This window comes from Panthera onca, chromosome A3, assembly GCF_046562875.1.
Source record: "Panthera onca isolate mPanOnc1 chromosome A3, mPanOnc1 haplotype 2, whole genome shotgun sequence".
NCBI classification, from domain to species: domain Eukaryota; kingdom Metazoa; phylum Chordata; class Mammalia; order Carnivora; family Felidae; genus Panthera; species Panthera onca.
Genome location: NC_138341.1, coordinates 125,102,231 through 125,125,829, shown reverse-complemented (window position 1 = coordinate 125,125,829; position 23,599 = coordinate 125,102,231). Strand labels below are relative to the sequence as shown.

Genomic DNA, 23,599 nt, shown 5'->3' with positions numbered 1-23,599 from the left:
GAGACTCTTAGAAACGGGCTCATAACGCTGCCTCTCCAACCGTCCTCTGGGACCTCGGACACGACATTTCGTATCTTAACCTGTAAAACGGGGGGGGGGGGGGGGGGGTAATGAAAGCCTCTCCTCATTTTCTGGTCTGTCATCAACCCCTATGGATGCCAGCCATCACATTCTGGCACTTCGTCTATACCTTAGGGGATGAAGAAATAAGAGAGACAGGGAAGGTTAACAAAGCACATGATGTCCCCAGCCTCGTCTCATAAAGCAGATAATGCCTGGGGCAGTGGGACTTCACTGGGTCTGACCTGGAATGGGGGAGGGTAGCTGGTCATCTTTTCCTGTGCCCCCTTCTTCTAGAGCCCTTGGTAATCCGTCCATCCCTACAATGCAGACCACACAGCAAGCTCACTATGTTTATTACAAACTGTTTAATTGCTTCTTAACCCGACAACTTTACAAATATAGAACCACGTGCCATTCTGGGGGTGCTCTGTAATGAGTCACTACAGACTAGCCCAGGCACAGTTTAATGCCGCTGAGATCCATCCAGGAGCAGTCCCGGCAGTGGCCTCAGCCATGTGGGGGAGGGCCTTGGGAGGAGGGCTGCCAAGTGTGGCCAGGGGACCCGGCTTCAGGTCTGAGGAGGTGCTTCAACAGCACGATGCTCATGCTCTGTCCGTAGTGTCTCCATGTACTTTCGCATCTTTTCAACCATCCAGGAGGGTAGCACAAAGGATTTCAGCTCCTCCAATTTCAGGTCCAGGCATCCTCTGGAACAGACATTGAGGAGAGTTGAAGCAAGGGAGGGTATGGGCCCAGGCTCACCCCAAGGGGCTACTGTGATGGGGGGGGAGAGGCAGGGGACAGATGACTGGTTTTACCTGTAGTCATCACTGGCAGCAAGGTCCCGGATGTCCTCCTCAATGAGGAGGTAGGCCTGAGGTGGGAGCAAAGGAGAGCGGTCACTGCCTTTGATTCAATTCAACTCAACAACACTTGATTAAACATGTGCTTACTGTCAGGGCTGGAAGGGAGAGGGGCATGATTTACAATTTAGGAGGGGAGACTGAGTAGGGAGAGACTGGGGAACAGCGCCCTGAGACCACCTTTCACACATATAGAAACTTTATGGGTTAGGGAGTGGGACTGGTGACTTATTTATGGCCCTTTCCTCTTAAAAAAGGCCTCTGAGGTAGCTTAAAATGAAATGGCAAGAGAGCTAGCAAAACACATATGGAAACAGGAAATCAGGAGGAGGAAGCCATATGTTAACTCTAAGAACGAAGACAATCTGGTTTTGAACTTCATGGCAAAAGGGAAAACATGAGAAGCTGCACACACTGCTGTGGTCCTGGGGCCTACGGAACAGCTTTGGCACAATGCCACGGTCTGCAGTGGGAGAGAGCCCTCTCATGAGCTCACCATACAGGGGATGTCATCCATCACATGAGAAAGTCTTCTGTGAGAGACAGTTCTTTCTGCTCTTATGGTCAGGATTGTGTGTCCCCTGAGGAATCTGTTTTCACCTTATGAGCACTGTGAACTATCTAACAGATGAGGTGTCCTTGAGAAGGGCCTAGAGCTAAATTTGTGAAAACCCATGGAAGTGTGCTGGTTTATCAAGTCAGCAATTAAAAAAAATTAAAAAAAGTCAGCTGCTAGTCTTGCAGCGCCTGGGTGGCTCAGTTGGTTGAACATCCGACTCCGGCTCAGGTCATGATCTCATGGTTCGTGAGCTCGAGCTCAGCATCAGGCTTACTTCTCAGTGCAGAGCCTGCTTTGGATCCTCTGTCCCCCTCTCTCTGCCCCTCTCCTGCTCATGCTTTCTCTCTCAAAAATAAAAATTAAAAAAGAAATAAAGCTCGTCTTGCTTATCGCTTAACTTTAGATCCTGTCCTTCCTTTTTCCCATCGATTTCTTATTTATGTTATGTTGCGTTTTATGTATCAGTGCTAAGCTCCCTGACATCTTCTTAAACAGGGGGTAGGAATAAGAAGAGTACTAAAAAGAAGATGGTTTTTCCTTGCCAGAAAGGAGATGGCATACTGGTTCGCAAGGCCACTGAGTTCTAACAGGTGCAGTCACAGTGGTGCGACTGAGGCCTCAGGTGGGAGACACTGCATGTGATGAACAAAACCCTGCTACTTTTAGAACACACACAGCGATGATTTTCCCCAAGATTGTTGCTTGATATAAGCTAAGTACTCTTTAAGCAGAGGTGATTCTGGAAAGGGCTGCTAGGTGTGGCAAACAAGTTATACTGCATGTGCTAACTCCTACTGACAAGAGGTGCTGCCTGGATCACTGTGTTGGGAAGATTCTATAGCTGTGTCTGGTAGAAGAGTGTTGTGATCCACGAGTGCAATCTGTCAATGGGCACGTGAGGGGAAAGTAGCGTTAAGTGTGTCTGGTGCTTGACATTTGTAGGCACAGCGAATACAATCTAAATACAAGGGATGATGTGGGAGGCTGAGGGAGTGGTGTGTGGGAAGGGAATCCAGGGATTAAGTCCGACCTTCAGCATGAAGGAATGGGCCCTCTCCACCCTGACAAGTCTCCCTTTCCACATTCGTTAGGCTTTGAGTCTCACTGAGTCTCACGTGGAGGTAGGCCGGAACCTTGGTCCCCGGGCTGGGTGGGTCTCTGACATGGCACGTGTGAACAGTGCTTACCATCTTCCCTCCTGTTGCCCGCATGTGATGCTGCTCGGCCAGCCAGTGCTTGTCCTGGGGGTCAGCTGCGTACTGTGAGGGATGAAATCACAGACGTTAGCCTAGTGAGAGGAACTTTTCTCATTTGGTCCCAGAGCCATCTCTTGGTCCCTGAGTAGCTCTTACTAAGAAGACCTCGTCTCAGCCTGGTGGATGTCAGAGGGCTCGCCAACTTCTTCACAGTCAAGTAGAGCTGAGCCCAGGAGGCCAGGGGTCGGGACCCCCATACTAGACCTTTAGCACTTCTAATCCCTACCCCTTCCCTTCTCAGAACACAGAACTCTGGCAACTGGTCAGACTGATGACTACTATTCTAGAGCTTAACTCCTCTTTAAAAAATGACCTGAGGTAGTTTATAACACATGTGAATGGTTATGGTGACCATTATTTTCTAAGACAAAAATCAGGACAGGTCAAGCTCTGGGGGAGGCAGAATAGTACTGCGGTGAAGAACCTGGTTTTGGAATTAGGTTTAAATTCCGGTTCCTGCCCCTTAGTAGATGGTGTCAGCCTGGGCAGTAATTTGCTTGGGACTCGGTTTCTTCATCCGTGAAATGGTGTTCATACTTACCTCATCGGGTGCTCGGTAAGGATAAATGATACAGTGCATAAAAAGTAGGAAAGATAGCACCCGACACAGTAAGTGCTCAATAAAGGTAGGTTTTATAAGACAGGCACAACATTTGAGATAGAGACAAAGCAGAGAAATCTGCATCGTTACCACTCTTTGAGTTTAAATACTTATTTCATTTCCCAAGTAACATAAATATTAATCAGAAAATTTAAAAGTATGCACTTTCTGACCCAGCAATCTCACTTCCAGGGATGTATCCTGCAGAATCACTCACACATGTACACAGGCATATTTGGGAAAGCATTGTGTGTAATAGCAGAACTACTGGGAAAAAATGTAAATATCCATTAATAGCGGAGTAATGAAGTAAGTTATGGAATATCTAGTCTATAAGTTCTACACAGCTGTTAGAAATAAAATGAAGGAGACTTAATTTAATAACATGGACAAATCTCTCAGATATTATCCATAGATTCATAGTGGTCAGCATACTTTTTCTTTTCTTTTTTTTTTAAAGGGCCAGCTAGTAAGTATTTTATTTTATTTTTTTAATTTTTTTTTACATTTTATTTATTTTTGAGAAACAGAGTGAGACAAAGTGGAGGGGCAGAGAGAGGAGACACAGAATCGGAAGCAGGCTCCAGGCTCTGAGTAAGCAGTCAGCACAGAGCCTGATGCGGGGCTTGAACCCACAAACTGTGAGATCATGACCTGAGCCAAAGTCTGATGCTCAACTGACTGAGCCACCCAGGCACCCCAGCTAGTAAGTATTTTAAACTTTGCTGGCCACATACATTTTTGTCACGTATCCTTCATTTTTATTTTTTTAAATTACTTTTTAAAAATATAAAAAACCAGAGTTGGACAAAAATAGGCTATAGGTTGGATTTGGCCCCCAAGCCATGGCTGCTGGTCCTGAATGTTAGCTCTGTGGGACACCTGGGTGGCTCAGTCAGTTAAGCATCTGACTCTTCATCTTGGCTCACGTCATGATCTCACAGTTCGTGGGTTTGAGCTCCAGGTTGGGTTCTGTGCTCACAGCACAGAATTCCTGCTTGGAATTCTCTCTCTCCCTCTCTCCCTGCACCTCTCCTGCACATGTGCTTGTGCACATGCGCACTCTCTCCCTCAAGAATTAAAAAAGAAAGAAAGAAAGAAAGAAAAGAATGTTAGCTCTGTGAAGGCAAGGAGTTTTTTGTGTCTGTTTTGTTCACTGCTATGTATCTAGCACCTTGAGAGTGTTTAGCACTCAATAAATATTTGTTCAATGAATGAATTTTGGGGTAAAAAAAATACAATCAGAGAACACTATGTACTTATTTTTTTTTTTAAATTTTTTTTAACCTTTATTTTTGAGACAGAGAGAGACAGAGCATGAATGGGGGAGGGTCAGAGAGAGAGAGGGAGACAACACTATGTACTTATATACATATTACGGCTACTGACATATGTATTGTCAAATCACTAAAGGACACACACACACACACACACACACACACACACTCCCATGTGTGTGCACAGGGCGGGAACTGAAGGATGCTACCATGTTGGTGGTGGTGGCCTCTAGGGGAGGAGACTCCAAATCAAGGGTGAAGGGAAACTTTGTGTTTTGTTCCCTATTAGCTTCTGTATATTGAGTCTTTTTACAATAAGAATGGAGTGATATATTTATAATAAAAAAAGTTAAAAAGGAAAAAAATTTGAATAATGTGTCAGAAGGACAAGAATGGGCAAAAAATTCAATAAGCAGTTTACAGAAGAAATACAAAGGGATGCATCGAAATGATGCTCGTTGTCACTAACAGAATATAAAGTAAAACAACAAAAACATTTTCCCTCCACTTCTTAGATTGGAAAGATTACAGTGAGACATCACACCCACCAGTAATGAGTGTGGATCGGCAGTTTATTGCAAATGGCTAATCTAAGAATCGAGAATGTCTGCTGGTTACAACGAACATTTGCTGAGCCCTTGCTATGTGCCAGGCATTGCTCCGGGAGTTCACTGCACTCTCTCTTAATTCTGCTCATCCTAAAAGGTTGGTTTGTATCATTTTCTTTTTGTAGATGACAAAACAGACTGGGAAATGTGAAGCCACTTGCTCAAGGTCACCTGGCTACTAAGCGGTGGAACCTGGACTGAAACTCTACTCTTAACCACTGTGCTACTGGAGTTCCAAGTAGGTCCCGGAGCACAGACATGGGAGATAATGCTAGAGGGGTTTTAGAAGAGGTGGAGGTTACAGAAGAGTCAGGCAGAGATACGCCTGGGGGAGGAAGGTCATCAAGCGCAACAGCAGGAGTGAAGGCACTGAAAGGGAAACGAGGTAGCAAGTAGGCATACTGTCCAGGTGCTGAGGAGCCCAGGACGTAAGACTGAAAGACTAGAAGCAAGTCTGCCCATCAGAGAACTTGAACTTGCACAGAATGTAGCACACAGAGCCGTAATTCTGGGACCCCAAAGGAGCCGTGTGGTTCTGGCAAGGGGCACCAAGCCTTATGCACAGGTGCAACATCACCTGTCTTCAACACACACGCCCTACTATCTTTGTAATATATTTGGATGCTTTTGTGACTGAAAAAACATAAATTCATTTAAGGGGGTGAGGGAATTTGTGCCCCTCCCCCATTATTTTCTTAAATAGTAGAGACCAAAGTACCTTTGTTTGAAAAGGATTAGAACTGCTGCCCTGCTTCAATCTCTTTATTTTATAGACAACTGAATAAGGTAGTGGTAAAGAGCTCAAACTTTACCAAAGACAGGCCCGGCCTGGAATCCTGACTCACCACTTACTGGCTGAATAACTTTGGGCAAGTCACTTAGCCATTCTTTACCTCTGGGTTGTTTTTTGTTTTTTGGTTTTCCCTTTGTAAAACAATATAGCAATCCCTATCTTAAAGGATAGTTCCATGAGATAATGTAAGTGCAGCACAAGAAACTGGTACACAATAAGCATACAAAGAAAGTTGCTGTCATTATTGAGATACAGAGTTGTTGAGTAAATTACAAAAGGTAAGGTTAAGGGCAGAGGGGTGACTAGAACCCAGAAGTCCTGACTCCCAGATCAGTATTTGTTCTAAACTTCTCTGTGCCATCCAGAGCTCCCAACAACCATCTACACACACTGCAAAGGCCTGCCTAACTCCTAGCACTCACCTACCTTAAAGAGGTGCGGGTGCTTGATGTAGATTCTCCCTCTGGTGCCCCCCATCCCCAGGGCCCTGAAAAGGAACAGACGAGTGGTAAGGATTCCAGCAGCTGCAGTCCTAGGAGCAGGCCCCGGAGTTGCCCCCCTCCCTCCGCGCCAAAGCTCTTGGACTTACTTGTTGGCTCGAGATCCCAACACGAAGGTGGTAGATTCATTCAGCCGGGCTGGGTCCCACTATGCAAAAGATAGAGGCGGGTGAGGGTGAGGTGTACCTGGTGGACAGGATGGAAATACTCTTCCTACCATTATCTTTGTCCACTATTCCAAACAGCTGATTCAAGTAACCGAGTACTGACGATATGCTAGACTAAATATTGGGGATAAAGAGACGAGTAAGATACAGTCTGCTCTCCGGGGACCACAGACGTATGTGTAGTAATTATACCACCATGAGACAGGCAGGGGTACAGATGAGGGCCGGGCATGAGGGATGCCAAGGGGGAGAGCAACAGGAAGGCTCCCTTGCAGAGGTAATTCCCAAGTTAATTCTGAAAGGGCGGAGGAGAGGAAGAAAGGGACCAGGATGAATGCAGGAGGGGACAGTGGGCTTGGCGTGCTAGAGAAACCATGAGCAATTCTGTTACACCTAAAGGAGAGGGAGCACAGATTAGCAAGTGGCAACTGATGAGACTGGAGAGAGAGGCAGAGAGGGCTTGAGGCCCTGGTATGCTTCTTTTTGTGGGTCTGTACTTTATTCTGTAGGCCACGGGGAGTTACTGAGGCCTCTAAATAGGGAGAGTCAGATTTGCTTTAAAGACAGCTCACTTGCCCACAATGTGGCTAATGGATTGGAAGTGGCAAGACTGTAGGCAGGGAGTAGTTTAGAGGGTGCTGTCCTAACGTACTTCTGAAAGATGAGGGTCTGAGCTCAGATGGCAGTATGGATGACGAGAAGGGAAGAGGAATGGTGATATATTTGGGAGGTACAATTGTCCAGGACTTGAGGGGATGTAGATGGGAAGGAGGGGGAGAGGGAAAGATGACTCAAGTAGAGAATGTCAAAGAAGGTCTATGAAGAAAGATTCTGACTGCAATGTGGGATATTTGAAATGCTATGGAAATTCCAGGCAGGGCGTTCTAGCAGGCAGGGTATATAAATTTTACACCAGAAAGGGAGGTATGGGACAAACAAGGGGGTATGGCAATTTCAGGACATACTGAGCCCTGAGTACATCATTCCCAGAAACTTCGGGGGCAGGAGTGGGCCAGGGAGAGAATTCTGAGGAACGCCCATGTATATGGGTCATTGCTGAAGAACTCACGAGAGAGAGAAGGGATGTCTGGGGAGGAACAGAAAGATCAGGCAAATGCAGGAGCATTTCACTCAAGGGAGCAGAGTTTAAGACGAAAGGCATGGTCACCAGTGTGAGAGCAGAGAAGGCCAGTAATACAGGAGGTGGAACCTTTCTTTTCTTTTCTTTCTTTCCTCTTTCTTTCTTTTTAATGTTTATTTATTTTTGAGAGAGAGACAGAGCACGAGAGAGGCAGAGAGAGAGGGAGACACAGAATCCAAAGCGGGCTCCAGCTGTCAGCTTAGAGCCTGACATGGAGCTCGAACCCATAAACTACAAGATCATGACCTGAGCCGAAGTCGGATGCTAAACTGACTGGGCCACCCAGGCGCCCCGGAGGTGAAACATTTCTACACTTGATCTTAGCCAAAAGGCCGAGAAGCAATGGGAGGTGAAACATTTCTACTGGACACAGCCTCAACCAGGACAGAGGAGTTTTCAGGTACCTTACTGGGCTTCCACACATGATTTTATTTGAAGAAAGGATTCTATTGCTAAAAGAGCTTGCAAACAACCGTTCTGGAGGCAACAGAGGCTAATGGTTAAGAGCATAGCCTCTGGTGGCAATGAACCTTGGCTTTGAGACTTGGGTTGACCACTCAGCAGGTATGCGACTCTGAGCATGTCTCTAAGCCTTCACATACGTTCGAGGGTATTAAGTGTATAAGATAACTAGATAAAATAGTTACTTCCCACAAGGTCGTTCACAGGAAAGGAAGCTCAACTACAGAAGCATAACAGAATCTATCTCATAAGATTGTTATAAAGATTAAATGATACTCCTGAAACCAGTATTACACTATATGTTAACTAACTAGAATTTAAATAAAAACTTGAAAAAAAAAAAAAGATTAAATGCAATCACATAATCCGTACAAAAGATTTAGTACAGTGCCTGTCACATGTTAAGTATCCTTAGCTCCAATCCCTATTTAAGACCCTTCTGGGAGGCCAGCAGGGGCGTGGATGCAGGGCAGGGGTCGGGGAATTGGGGGATGGCTCTGGAATGGCATTCACAAATACCTCACACACTCGCCCCTTCCCTCATGGTGGGCCCAGAGCCTTGACTGAGTCTCCCTGGCATCGTGGTCACTGCCATGCTCACATAATCATACCTTGGGGCCTTCTCGGCGAATTGGTTCACAGGATTTTGGTTTCCATCTGATTAGAAGGAAAGAAGAAAGGTGACTTCTCCGAGGTGAGGCCCAGGACTGGAGCAGAGCCTGCTGGCGGTGGTGGGAGTTCCTCACATACTCTCACTTTGGCCCTGGCTGTCTTTCCTCCTGGTAACCCACAGGAGGAGGTACGAAGGCAAAAAGCCATTCTAGGACTGGCTCTGATATTACCTAGCCACGCGGACAAGTCCGGGAACCTCTCTGAGCTGCAGTTTTCTCATCTGCGAAAAGGAGAGAACAGCAGCAACTGCCCTCCCTCTCCTGTTTGTGAGCAGCGGGGCTGCTTCGGGAGACCACGCTACGGTACGATGACTTTACTGCTCCGTCTCCTAGACCAGTGGTTTCAAGCTGTCCCCGTTGTTCCCAACCCCACCCGTGCGGCTCTATCAGGCTTCCATGTAAAGTTTTGTTTGAAAGAAAGATTCTGCTGCTTCAAAAACCGTAGTGCAATTTTGTTGATTATTAGCTGTGGGACCCTGGACAGAAATTCTCTGAGTCTGTCTCCTTACTTGCAAAAGTAACTATACCTTCACTACAGGGTGGCTGTAAGGATGAAAAGGTAAAGTACATAAGGTGTTTAGACCAGTTGTGGCACCTTATGAGCATTTAATATATACTAACAATAAAAACAGCTCTGGTATTTAATCAAGCTGGGCTGAACAGTTCTGGGGCAAAAGCAGGATAAAACAGTGTCCCCCCCTTTGCTGCCTTCTTTCCCCAGCCCTCAAACCAGACTAACCCTCCTCCCTGGTGACTCAAATGCTGGGTCTGATTTTGGCAGGCAGAACTCTGGCCTGTCCCCCTCCAGGCCCACTCCCTCCCCGTTCTCACCACACCGCTGGCCCCTACTCACACCATGCCGGCAGCCGCCCGGTCATTTGACAGCATGTGTCCAGGAGGCCGTCCCTTCCTCTGCCGTAAAGAACAGCTGTCAGAGGCCTGACCCTGTGGGAAGCCCTACCCCACAGTGGACGTGCCACTGGCAGGTCCAGGGTCACTTGGTGGGAGATGGTTTTCCAAAGAGACCAAATGAGAGTGAACAGGGAGAGTAACAGTCTCCAGGGGCCCTGCCTCTTATGCTAGATAGGCTCCACGGTGCACGGAGGAGGCCCTCTACCTTCTTCTGGACTTGTAGGGCCTTTTCCCAGCCAGAAAATGGGGAGATGGTTTACCTTTTTGGGAATGGGGCTTCCTCGATGGGCACATTCTTCTTCTGTCTGTCGGCCACGCTGGAGGAAAATGGAAGGGAGGAGTCAGTGAGAGTCCAGAGCCTGGGACTACACCCTCCAGCGCCTCCCTGGACCAGGCTTCAGAAGCTCTCCCAATGATGCTATTTGGACCTGGTCCTATAAACAGGTAACACGTGGAACCTCCCTGGGCCCACAGAGTTCACTTGCCTCCCAGCCTCATTGGTCTCCCCATGCAACACCCCAGACACAGTGAGTCTGACCTTTATCCCTGGAAGTTCATGGGTCAATCTGGGTATTACTTTTTCTCCATCTGAAAACAGTAGTTTAGCCTGAAGGGAAAAGACCAAGGTGTTAACAGTTATTATCTTGGTGGATAACAGCTAGGTTAAAACTCCAAACTGGGTTGAAAATTTTTCATGATCAGTACAAAGGCACCCCAAGATATACATATAAACAGAGACCTATTTTTTAAAATAATTAAGTACGGTTGACCCTTCGAATTGTGTAGGTCTACTTACACACAGATTTTTCCCCATAAAAACAGTACAGTACTGTAAATGTATTTTCCTTATAATTTTCTCAATAACATCTTCTTTTCTTTAGCTTATTTTATTGTTAAGAATACAGTATATAAAACATACAACATACAAAATGTGTTCATCAACCGCTGATGTTATTGGTAAGGTTTCAGTCAATAAAGGTGTTAGTAGTTAAGTTTTTGGAGTCAAAGTTTATAATATGTGGGGGCATCTGACTGGCTCAGTTGGTAGAGTGTGGGACTCTTGATCTCAGGGTAGTGAGTTCGAGCTCATGTTGGGTGCAGAGATTACTTAAAAAATTTTTAAAAAAATGTTTTATCTATTTTTGCAAAGAGAGAGAGGGACAGAGAATATGAGTGGGGGAGGGGCAGAGAGAGGGGAACACAGAAGATCTGAAGCTGGATCCACGTGGACAGCAGAAAGTCCATGTGGGGCTCGAACTCACAAGCTGTGAGATCATGACCTGAGCCGAAGTCGGATGTTTAACCGACTGAGCCACTCAGGTGCCCTGAGATTACTTCTAAAAACAAGTTTATATGTGCATTTTCTACCACAGGAAATTGGCGCCTCTCATCCCTGCCTGTTCAAGGGTCAACTGTAATTAATGATCATTGATGAAAAATTAGAAAACTATGTAAAAAAAAAAAAAAAAATCAAACTTGAAATTTCCCATATGCACAGGCTACTGTTAATATTTCAATGTAAATTCCTCATTACTCTTTTCCTTGTAAATATATACTATATATTTTTCCTAACTAAATGCATTAATACAATACATATTACTTCATAAGCCACTGCTTTTCATTTAATAAATATTTGGCACCAAGTATAGACGTGCTGGGGACATAGTAGTAAATAAATAGCACCTGCAAAGTCACTGCTCTTGTGGAGCTCACACTCTGTGGGCAATCTGGAAGTAAGGAAATCAACAAACATACAAACAAGGTAATTTCAGATCATGATAAATGCTCTGGAGAAAAAAAGTCCAGGCAGATGTGACAGACAATTAGCAGAGGGGAGGCTGTTCGGCGAAGGCAGCCTTCTGGGCTGGGCAGGAGGAGGAGGAAGAGGGAGAGGGGGAGGAGGAAGAGGAGGCAGCAGTTAGAAGAAAAGCTGAGGGGAAGCATGTCAGCAGCAGGGAAGAGTGCAAGAGCACCAAGGTGGGAACAGACTTGGCCCGTGTGAAGAAAAAGATGGCCTGGCAAATAATGGGCAGAGGACAGAGGGGTGAGTGAGGAGCCCTATAGTCATGTGAACACCTGTGTTCATGTGAGCGGCATTTGACAGGCCTGGGCACTCCCCTCTTCTGGAAACTCTTTCCTACAGGCTCCTGTGGCCACACTTCCCTGGTTTTCCTCCTACTTGTGTGGCCACTGTCTCTCAGCCTTTTCTGCTGGCTCATCTTCCGCAATCTGGTTCATTCTATCTTCTTCCATTTGGTATTCTAACTACTCTCATCATGTTCACAGCTCCACTTAACATCTATAAAGTGACGACACCATAATTTAAAAAAAAATTTTTGAGTAGAGTTGACACACTATGATTTTTTCTCTTCAGCTGTGGCTTCTCCTTTGAGCTACAGATTTATACAACAGTCTGTCTGATGTCTATGCGCTGAGGTCCCCAAATCTGCTAAGTCTGAACTCATGACCTCCTCCAAACGCTGCAGTGTAGGGTGCATAAGTCTCCATGTGAAATTATGTGCATATTTTGTGGTAATTTAATTCATACCTGTCTGCCCTAACCAGGCTGTCAGTTTTATGAGAGCAGGAACCCTGCCTGTTCATTTGCCATTTGTTCCTTTGTTTCCTCATTCATTCATTCATTCATTCACTCACTCACTCACTCACTCACTCACGCAATCACTCAACACTTTGTGTACACATATTACGAGTCATAGTCTCAGGCTGGGAATACCGCAGCGGACAAGATCAGGCCTCAACTCTTGCAAAGCTCAAGCTTTTAGCAGAGGTGGGGGTGGAAAGGGAGACAGGAAGTAGGTGCACGAACTATTAATAATTTCATATTGAAATAAATGGTAGAAATAAACAAGTAAGGTGACAGAGATTAACTGGAGGTGAGGAAAGGAGTGAGATGGGGTGCTACTTTAGATGGAGTGGCCAGGAAAGGCCTCTCTGATGAGGCAATATTTGAGCCAAAGCTGAAGAAAAGGAGGCACCTATATAAAGAGTTAAGGATAGAACATGCTGGGCAGTGAGAACAGCAGGTGCCAAGGTGGTGAGCTTGGTGTACTGGAGAAGCAGAAAGGACTCCAGTACAGCTAGAAGATAGCCAGCGAGGGAGTGGTGGGATGAGATGAAGTTAACGGAGCTAGTGCAGGTAGGGAGGGCTCTGTGGATCACGTTAAGGCATCAGGGTTTTACTCTGCCTGCGGTGGGAAGTCACTGGGCTTTAAAGAGGAGAGCAACGCAATCTGGTTCATCTTTAAAGAGAAAGGTCTGGCTGCCGTGAGAGTGGACCGGAAGAAGGCAAGGGGGGAGGCAGCTCCGGGCTCAGATACACATTTGAGAATCATCAGCAGTTAAACTGCTTCAAAGCCACAGGACTGGAGGGAATCACCTAGAATGAGAGTGAGCCGCAGAAGAGAAGGGGTCTGAGGACTGAATTCACGAACGCACCAATGGTTAAGAGGGCAGGTAGAGAAGGTGAGCTGGTCCAGGAAGCCGAGGAGGAGCGGACGCAAAGTCAAGGCACTGGAGAGGAGTGTTCGAAGAAACATGAAATGACCCCCTGGCACAAACGCTACCAAGAAGTAAACTGAGGACACTTCGGGTCCAGAGGATCTGACAACATGGAGGTTACTGGGGACCCTGAGCTGGGAGGGGTTTTGGTGAAGTGGTGAGGAATGGCACCGAAACAAAGTGAGTGAAAGAATGAACAGCAGGTGCAAAGTGGAGCCAGTGACAGCCTCCTTTCCCAAAGTCTAGCTCTAAGAGGGAACAGGGTGGCAGATGAAGGAGACCGCGGGCTCAAGGGTGGTCTGTTTTTGTTCCTCACTGCATTCCCCGTGCCCCCATGAGTGAACACACATAGGTGAAAACATACATAGGGAGAAGAAGAAAAGGCACCAAAATGTTAATATGAGTTACTGCTGGTAGGGAGATCAGGAGGAATTTGAATTTTCTTCCTCATAATTTATTCTAATTTTAACATAAACCAGCAGCAGGTAACATTTACTGAGTCTTGGTTGCTGACTGAAATGTTTTCAGAGTACCACCACATTTAAACCTCACAACAATCCTATGAGGTAGCACCTCTCTACTCACTTTGCAGATGAGAAAATGGAGATTCAGTGAGGTGAGGTAACTTGCCTAAAGTCACACAGTGAGTCCAGCCAGCACTCATATCTGGATGGTGTAAATCAAGAAAAAGCCTGCCTTCTTAACTACTATGCCAAATTGTTAATGGATGTATATTACTTGCATAAATAGAATGAACAAATAAAAACAACTGCTGTGCAAAATAAAATGAAGGACACAAAAAATGCAAGGCAACGGGCTATTGCTAAGATCAGCCATTTCTCCCTAAGAAATCGCCATAAAGGGATAGCTAAGGAGATTAGGGAACATGACTGAGATGGTAAATGTCGGTAACAGAAGTGCAAACAGGCAAATCAAGTCTTAACCCAAACAAACTAAAAACCCTACTCTAATTATATCATGTCCAATGTGAAGAATCTTTGCATGTAATGAAGTTCTGCGTGCAGTTTAGACAAGGGGACCCCAAAGAACTTCCGAGTACCTGGCCACCAAAAACTAGGTTCTGTTGTAAGGCAGTTGTGTATTACATTTACTATTTTTTTAAAAATGTTTTTAATGTTTATTCAGTTTTTGAGACACAGAGAGAGAGCATGAGCAGGGGAGGGGCAGAGAGAGAGGGAGACAGAATCTGAAGCAGGCTCCAGGCTCTGAGATGTCAGCACAGAGACCGAGACGGGCTCGAACTCACAAACCATGAGATCATGAGCTGAGCTGAAGTCGGATGCTTAACCGAGCCACCCAGGTGCCCCTTACATTTATTATTTTTATTTTTTTAAGATTTTATTATTTTTTAAAGTAATCTCTACACCCAACGTGGGGCTTGAACCCATAACCCCAAGATCAAGACTCGCACACTCTACTGACTGAGCCAGCCAGGGGTCCCTAAGGCAGGCGAGTGTTGTAATTATGGATAGAACTCCCATGTATTTAATATCTAGTATGTTCTGCGTCAGTAGTGTATGTATATTTTCTCATTTAATCCTTACAGCAAACCTTGGGGGTAGGGGGGTGGGATTCTTACTCCTAATTTTAGGAATAAGGAAACTGAGGAACAGAAAGGTCAAAAGACTTGTGCAAAGTTTCTTGATTCGTCTGGTTTCAAGATGGACTTTGGGCTTTCTACCTTCCTGTGCTCTAATTCCTGTGCTCTGATCATATACCTTCAGTTCCACATGCTAGCTTCCCAGTCCCATCAATCCCAGCAAGGGGGGAGTCCACAAGGTGGACATGGGGATTCAGGAGACTGGAAAGGTGAAACCATTCGTGGAGTACAGACTATGCCCAGTTCACTTTAATCTCATCTTTCATGGGGACTCAGGCATAGTTTCACACATTTCCCTTCCAATCTCCTCTTGGCAGCCAGAGTGATCTTTCAAAATGCAAATCTCATTAGGCGGCTCTTTTGCTTAAAACACCATAGTACAATTCAGTTTGCAGTGCTCTGCTTGATTTGGCCTCTGCTTACCCTTCCGACCTCATCGAGTATTTTCTCCACCCTCTGAAAATCAGCAACCCTGCCTGCTTTCCATCCCTTAGATGTACTCCACTCCCTTACCTTGTAGTGTACTCTCTCATGGCCTCCCACACTCACAGCACTTCGAACAGTTTGTAATCCTAGGTCTATTGTATGATTACTGGAGTAACATCAGGGATCTGGGGGTAAGGACCATGTCCATCTGGCACAGTGCTGTCGGGGCATGGCACAGAAATGGCACACAGTGGGCTCTCAATACATATTACCTGAAGCGAAAAATAAACTAAAAAAAAAGCATTCTAGGGGGCACCTGGGTGGCTTACTTGGTTAAACGTCCGACTTCGGCTTAGGTCATGAACTCATGGTTTGAGAGTTCAAGCCCCACATCAGGCTCTGAGCCTGCTTGGGATTCTCCCTCTCTCTCTCTGCCCCTTCCCCCTCCCCAAATAAATCAACTTAAAAAGAAAAAAGCATTCTGGGATGCAACTGAGACTGAAGGTTTATTAATTTAATCTTGATTTGGTTCAAACTTATAGTAACGTTAGCAAACTGCCAGGTTTTATTACCAGCAGACGTTACAACTGATTATATACTACAGACCCAGAGTGAATTAATGAATTGGCCTCCTGGGAGTTTGGCTAGCTTAAATGTGACAGACCATGAGAAGCAGATCAGCTTTCACTGCACTGGTGGATGGAATCTTGTCCTCTCGAGGCTGAGGCTGAGGCTCCGGCCCTGGTCTTGCTCTTTTCTGAGGCTGTGCCTGAGCAGCTGGCCAGCCAAGCACCCAGAAGACATCACTCTCTCATGTCTGAGAATCGTCCTCACACGACTAAGCTCAAACTAGCCTCTGTGCCTCTGAGTATGAAAAAATTTCCATCTCTGATACCTAGTGGTTTCACAGTCGAGCACAAAATCCGGGTGATGCTGACAATTCCTATTAGTAAGAACAGCTGACACATGCAAACAGGTTCACTTCTATCTTGGGAACACAGCCATATTTATAGACCTGATGTCATGCCTCCTGACCACACCCTGAGAGGCAGAAAGGGTGACAGTCTCCATGATGCCAAAAGGGGCTGTAACTACTTGAAGAGTTAAGTCACCAAGTATTTGCAGAGGTGAGACAGTCCTTAGCTATTCTAACTCTTGCTTATCCTGAACCACAGTTTCTTCTTCTGTAAACTAGGGATGAAAATATGCTTTCTGGGATGTCAATGAACTAATACATGTGAAAGTATCTATCACAGAGCCTGGCACATGGGAGCCACTTCCCTCCTCTCTGCCAGCAGCAGCTCTAAGCCCTAGATGGATATTAGTGGCTTGTCAGGCACCACACCCCCCGCTCCCCCAAATACCATGAACGAAGTGATCACATTTCTTAATAGAGCCCCAAGGACTAACCCTGTGCCTACATCTCTTGCCCCTTTGGTCTCACCTGCTCCAGGCAGCTCCGACAGGCCTCCTGGATCAGCTGCTCTGCGTCCACTTCTTCCCCCACATTGTCTCTCACATTCAGTGCTGCCTTCTGGAAGAACTAGGGGGAAGCAGAACAGAGGACAAGGTCAGAAGACCTGCTAATTTGCATCAACTTGAAGGAAATGGAATATAAAAGAGAAGCTTTTGTCTTACCCTCATACAGAAGGGAAAGGGATTATGAATGTGGCTTTGAGATCAGACAGATTTATTAAAAAATTTTTTTTAAAATGTTTATTTTTGAGACAGAGGGAGATAGAGCGCGAGTGGGGGAAGGGCAGACAGAGCGGGAGACACAGAATCCGAAACAGGTTCCAGGTTCCGAGCTGTCAGCACAGAGCCTGATGTGGGGTTCGAACTCACGAACCATGAGATCATGACCTGAGCCAAAGTTGAACGCTTAACCAACTGAGCCACCCAGGAGCCCCAAGATCAGACAGATTTAGAGTCAAATCCTAGGTTCCTCACTTTATTCTCTCTTAAGGAGGGAAATAATCATGGAGATGCCCAAAGGATGGTCATTACAGCATTAATGTGTAAGCAGTACAAAACCAAAGAATAACTTAAATGTCCAATTATTGCTCAAATAAATTGTGGTATATCCATACCAGGAAGTAGTGTGCAAATATTAAAAACCACAGTAAGAAAAGGGGCGCCTGAGTGGCTCAGTCAGTTAAGCGTGTTGACTCTTGGTTTCAGCTCAGGTCATGATCTCATGCTGGTGAGTTCGAGCCCTGCATCGGGCTCTGTACTGACAATGTGGAGCCTGCTTGGGATTCTCTCTCAGGGACCCTCTCTCTGCCTCTCCCCTGCTCACACTGTCTCTTCTCTCTCAAAATAAATAAATAAACTTAGAAAAGAAAAAAAAGATTCTCTCTCTCCCCCCCTCTGTTCCCCTCTACTGCTGTTTCTAAAATTAAAAAAACAATCCCTTTCCTTTCCTTTTGAGAAAGAGAGCAAACAGGGGAGGGGCAGAGAGAGAGAGAGGGAAACAGAATCGGAAGCAGGCCCCAGGCTCTGAGCTGTCAACACAGAGCCTGATGTGGGGCTCAAACTCACGAAACATGAGATCATGACCTGAGCCGAAGTGAGACGCTTAACCAACTGAGCCACCCAGGCGCCCCGAGAATATATTTTTGACATGACAAGGCATTCAAGACATGTTGCTAAGTGAAGGGAGCAAGGCATCAAGCAGTTTCGTACAGAGTGAGTCTATTTATGTAAAACAGCACAAAGCAAACACAGACAAAAGAACTATAAAAATTTTATTAAAGTAACAGTGGTGATATTATGGATGACTGTTCTTTCTTTTTTTTTTTTTTTTTGCTTATCTATAGTCTCTCAATTTTTACAATGTACCTGTATTACTTTGTATAGGAAAAGAGGAACAGCCCAGGCCAGGAAAGATCCCGAACGTAGAAGGTCCTCATTGAATTTTTTGCCCTATCTGAAAGAAATGTGTGGGATGGACAGCATGAGACCTGGCCAGGGCCCCAGGACACCAGAAGTCCCAATCAGCTGGGGAAAGGGAAGGCAGAAGGTTCCTCTATGGGGGAAGAGGGAGAGCTGGAGCCTGAAAACACTGAGGGACAGGTGATGAGCGGCCTCAGATGGAGTCACTGAGAGAACACATTCACAGTAAGAGTCCAAGCTGTGTCCTAAAAGAGTGTTACAGAAAAATGCTGGCATCTATAATCACTGCTCCTACCGTGGGAACGTACTTTCTTTCTTTTCTTCTTTTTTTTTATTTTAAGTAGGCTTGGGGCACCTGGGTGGCTCAGTCAGTTGAGCGTCCGACTTCAGGTCATGATCTCGCAATTCATGAGTTCGAGCCCTGTGTTGGGCTCTTTGCTGACAGCTCAGAGCCTGGAGCCTGCTTCGGATTCTGTGATTCCCTCTCTCTCTGCCCCTCCCCCACTTGCACTCTGTCTCTGTCTCTCAAAAATGAATAAATGTTAAAAAAATTTTTTTTTTAATTTTAAGTAGGCTCCGTGCCCCCCAACTTGGGGGCCTTGAGATTAAGAGTCATGTGCTCTACTGAGTCAGCCAGGCACCCTCAAGGAGATATACTTTCATTTTATTTTATTTAAAATAATTTTTGAAAAATGAATCTATCAGTATCTGTATTCAGCTATTTTTTTTTTTTAATGTTTGTTTATTTTTGAGAGAAAATGAGCAGGGGAGGGGCAGAGAGAGAGGGAGACACAGAATTCGAAGAAGGCTCCAGCCTCTGAGCTGTCAGCACAGAGCCTGGTGCTGGGCTCGAACCCATGAACCATGAGATCATGACCTGAGCCAAAGTTGGGTGCTTAACCGACTGAATCACCCAGGTGCCCCCCCCCCCCCCCTGCTTTTTGAGTTTATTTTATTTATTTTGAGAGACAGAGAACAGGAGGGAGAGAAAATCCTAAGCAGTCTCCACACTGTCAGCATGGAGTCTATGTGGGGCTCAAAATCATCAATGGTGAGATCATGACCTGAGCTGAAATCAAGAGTCAGATGCTTAACCAACTGAGTCACCCAGGCACTCACATTTTATATTTGGCAAGGCCAAATGCCTGATATTATTAATGTCCAGCCAAGGAAAAGAGTGAGAAAGTGTGGATTAGAAATCTCACGAGATGAAGAGGAAAATTCTTCAGGCCAAATTAAATGAATGGTCACAGTTTCACTTTAGAACAAAACCCTAAGAACTAGAGATTAATGTTGGTATTCAGTGTTGAGTATTGGCTAAGTGAAAGCTAGTTAAAACAGTCTGGATTCTTTACAGCCAGCAGGGGAGATGGCAGTGTGATGAATATACAGGGGTGACTGTAAGTGATCTCTGGACCTGAGAATGAAATTTGGTCCTGAATAAGGTGTTCGCAAATGCTGCTGGGAGAAATACAAAATTGTACAACCCTCTGGAGAGAAATTTTTCTCGGGGCAAAAAATGTTTTCCTTTCTATCCACCAATTCCATCGCTAGAAATTTATCCTCCAGAAAAACTCTCACAAGCGAATAAAGATGTACACTCAAAGTGTTCAGTGTAGCACTGTTTGTAATAGATAAAAATTTGAAATAATCTGAATGTTCTTGAGACTATCTAGTTGTGGTACATCCATACAATATACTATTCTGCAACTATTATAAAAGAATCAGGTGGGGCACCTGGGTGGCTCAGTTGGGTTAGGCAGCCGCCGACTTGATTTCGGCTCAGGTCATGATCACACGGTTTGTGGGATTTCACCTCGCTGACAGTGGGGAGCCTGCCTGGGATTCTCTCTCTCTCCCTGTCAAAATAAATAAATAAACTTAGAAAAAAAAAAAAAGGTATCAGGGCGACGGGGCGCCTGGCTGACTCAGGCAGTAGAGCACGTGACTCTTGACTTCAGGGTCGTGAGTTCAAGACCCAAGGTAGGCACTGGGATTACTTAACAAAAAGAAAAAAAAGAAAAAAAAGAAAAAAAAGAAGAAAAAGAAAAAGAATCAGGGTGAGCTATTATGTACTGACCTAAAAACAGGACCAAATTATATCGTTAAATGAAAATACTGAGTTGCAGAACAGTGTGTGTAAAATGATGCCACATAGTTTTTGAACATGGGTGTGCGCACGCACACACACACACACACACACACACACACACACAAATAAGTATGGGAGACTACGTAGTCACTGTTAACAGTTTGGTATCTCTGGGAGGTTTAAGTGACTTTAGGTTTTTACTTTTCAAAATATTTGTATTATTTTTTTCCCAATATTTTCTTATGAAAAACTTCAAACGTAAAATTGAAACAATTATTCAATCAGTGACTAGCTAACATCTACCATGTCGAGTCTATAATTAACATTGTGTTACATTTGCTATAACATATCTATTTATTCATCCCTTTGTCCATCCATCAGTCTATTTTATGAACTATATTATTAGGATATTTCTTTTAAAAAGAGGGATGCATTTAGTCATCACACAGATCAATAACGATGAACAGATGAACAATGTCTCAGATAAGATCAGTCGTGGCTAGAAGTTACTACCCTAAACATTTTTAAAACAATGGATAGACAGAAGAGGTCAATCAACAGTGTGAACTTATCTGAAGCAGTGATATAATCAAGTCTCTTATCTGAAAACAAGGGTGATAAGCAGATATACATTTTTTAAGTTTATTAATTTATTTTGTGAGACAGAGAGCACGAGGTGGGGGAGGAGCAGAGAGAGAGAGAGGGAGAGAGAGAATGGGGGGGGGGGCAGGGGGTGGAGCAGAAAGAGAGGAAGAGAAAGAATTCCAAGCAGGCTCTGTGCTGTTAGCCCAGAGCTGGATGTGGGGCTCGATAACACAAACCATGAGATCATGACTCGAGCTGAAATCAAGAGTCGGACGCTTAACCGACTAAGCCACCCAAGTGCCCCAATAAGGAGGTATCTCGACAGACTACATAAGAAGGGAGCGCAGAGCCACAAATTGTGTTCATCCAGCATTTGTCCAGGAGAGAAAGTTCTTGAATCACGGTATCCACTATTGGGAAATGATAAGGAAAGGGCTTTGGAGACTGGCAATCCTGGACTGACTCCTGGCCTAGTCTTTTCCTAGTGGATTAACCTCTTTACTTCTGCATATGTAAACGTGTGCAGGCATGAGAATACATGGTGCATTCTGGAACATGCAACATTTGGGGGTAGTAATAACCGGGTATATGGGGAGGTGTGGCTGGGGTCTGATCACAGTGGGCCATATATGCCATGTTAAGGAATCTCGATTTTACCCAGAAGGCAATGGAAAGTCACCGAGGGATTTTAAATAGGGAAGTGACACCCTTAGATTTACACCTTAGATGTCACTGGCAGCTGTATGGAAGGTGAGTTGAAAGAGCGGCAGTTACAGCTAGAGCCTGGGTGAGAGAAGATGAAAGCCTGAACCAAGGCAGAGGCAAGGAAGAAGACGGATGATGAAGGCATGTGTGACGGATGATGAAGTGGAAGGTACACGACTCCGTGACTGGATGGGGAAGGTGAAGGAAAGGCAGAGTTCTTGGTTTCCAGTTTCTAACTGAATGGTTGACCCATTCAAACTTCACACTAGCTCCAAAACTGAGCTCCCGATTCCCTCGCTCGTTCCTGCTTTCCTCATAGTAAGTCAGTGGCAATGCTATTTTCATAGCTGCCCAGGGCAGATAACTCAGAAATTGTTTACTTCTGCTCTTTTACCCCGCACATCTGAATTGTCAGCAAATCTTGTTGGCACCTTTAAAATACACACTAGAATAGAATAGAATAGAATAGAATACAATAGAATAAAATAAAATAAAATACACACAGAATCTGGGGTGCCTGGGTGGCTCAGTCAGTTAAGCATCTGACTTGATTTCGGCTCAGGTCAGTCTCGTGGTTTGTGGGATTAAGCCCCACGTTGGGCTCTGTGCTGACACAGCTAAGCCTGCTTGGGATTCTCTCTCCCTCTCTCTGCCTCCACTCTCCTCACCCCCCACTCATGCACAAGCACGTGTGTGTGCTCATGGGCTCTCTCTCAAAATAAATAAAAACTTTAAAAAAATGCACATGGAATCCGACTCCCAACACCTTTACCGTTAACACTCAAGCCACTATCATCTCAAGCCTCCTAACTGGTCGTCCTGCAGCTGCTTCTTTTCACATCAGAGTGACCCTTTAAAAATATTCAGATCAGGGGTGCCTGGGTGGTTCAATCGGTTAAGCATCTGACTTCAGCTCAGGTCATGATCTCATCGTTTGTGAGTTCGAGCCCTGCGTCGGGCTCTGTGCTGACAGCTCAGAGCCTGGAATTTGCTTCAGATTCTGTGTCTCCCTCTCTCTTTGCCCCTCCCTTGGCTCACGCTCTGTGTCTCCCTGTCTCTCAATAATGAATAAACATTAAAAAAATTAAAAAAAAATTCAGATAAGTACTCTGCTCAAAACTCTCCAAGAACTTCTATTTTACTCAGAGTAAACCCCAAAGTCCTTACTGTGGCCTCAAAGATTCTGTATGAACTGGGCCCCTATTTCCTCTCTTATTACCTCTCATTACCCTCCTACTGGCTCAGTTGGTTCTAGCCACACAGGCAACTTTGTTGCTTTTTTTTTTTTTTTCCAAAGTTTTATTTAATTAATGTCTACACCCAACATGGAGCTTGAACTCATGACCCTGAGATCAAGAGTTGCCAGCCAGCCTTCTCTTCTGAGCCAGCCAGGGGCCCTGACTTTGTTGCTTTGAATCTGCCAAGCACACTCGTGCCTCAGGGATTTTGCCCTTGTTCCCTCTACCTGGACTGCTTTTCCCTGATGTGTCCACATAGCTTGTATTTTCCTCACTTTATTCAAGTCTCTGCTCACGTGTGGCTTTCCTAGATACACTCTATGAACTAGAACTGCTCCCCACTGGTCACTCTCCCCCTTCTCTCTGGTGTTCCTAATGCAGTACATATCAGTTTAAAGAGAACAAGGACACTGTCATTTTGGTCATTGCTACATCCTCAGTGCCTTGAACAGTGCCTGCTATTATGGTGGGTTCTCAGTAAATACTTCTCGAATGATTAAACAAATACAAGAAGAGGAAAAGGTTTAGGAAGAAAAACAGTTCAGTTCTCAATATGCTGAGTTTGAAATATCTATGGGACAATCAGGTAGAGTCATGTAGACGTTTATTTCTAGGTCTAGAAAGGAATTTTTAAAATTTTAATTA

General features: G+C 45.1%; 1 protein-coding gene across 1 annotated transcript in view; it reads right to left on the bottom strand.

Moving 5' to 3' along the window:
• Positions 1–399: 399 nt before the first annotated feature.
• The window catches only part of DNTTIP1 (deoxynucleotidyltransferase terminal interacting protein 1), a 26,941-nt gene continuing 3,741 nt past the window's right edge, over positions 400–23,599 (bottom strand). The window contains exons 4-13 of the mRNA XM_060619387.2: positions 16,884–16,982; positions 10,412–10,480; positions 10,134–10,190; positions 9,815–9,873; positions 8,902–8,947; positions 6,610–6,668; positions 6,447–6,507; positions 2,673–2,744; positions 882–937; positions 400–770 (exon numbers count right to left, since the gene is read on the bottom strand). Coding sequence (XP_060475370.1) covers positions 632–770; positions 882–937; positions 2,673–2,744; positions 6,447–6,507; positions 6,610–6,668; positions 8,902–8,947; positions 9,815–9,873; positions 10,134–10,190; positions 10,412–10,480; positions 16,884–16,982 — 717 coding nt within the window. The 3' untranslated portion in view covers positions 400–631. The remainder of the gene's footprint in view (positions 771–881; positions 938–2,672; positions 2,745–6,446; positions 6,508–6,609; positions 6,669–8,901; positions 8,948–9,814; positions 9,874–10,133; positions 10,191–10,411; positions 10,481–16,883; positions 16,983–23,599) is intronic.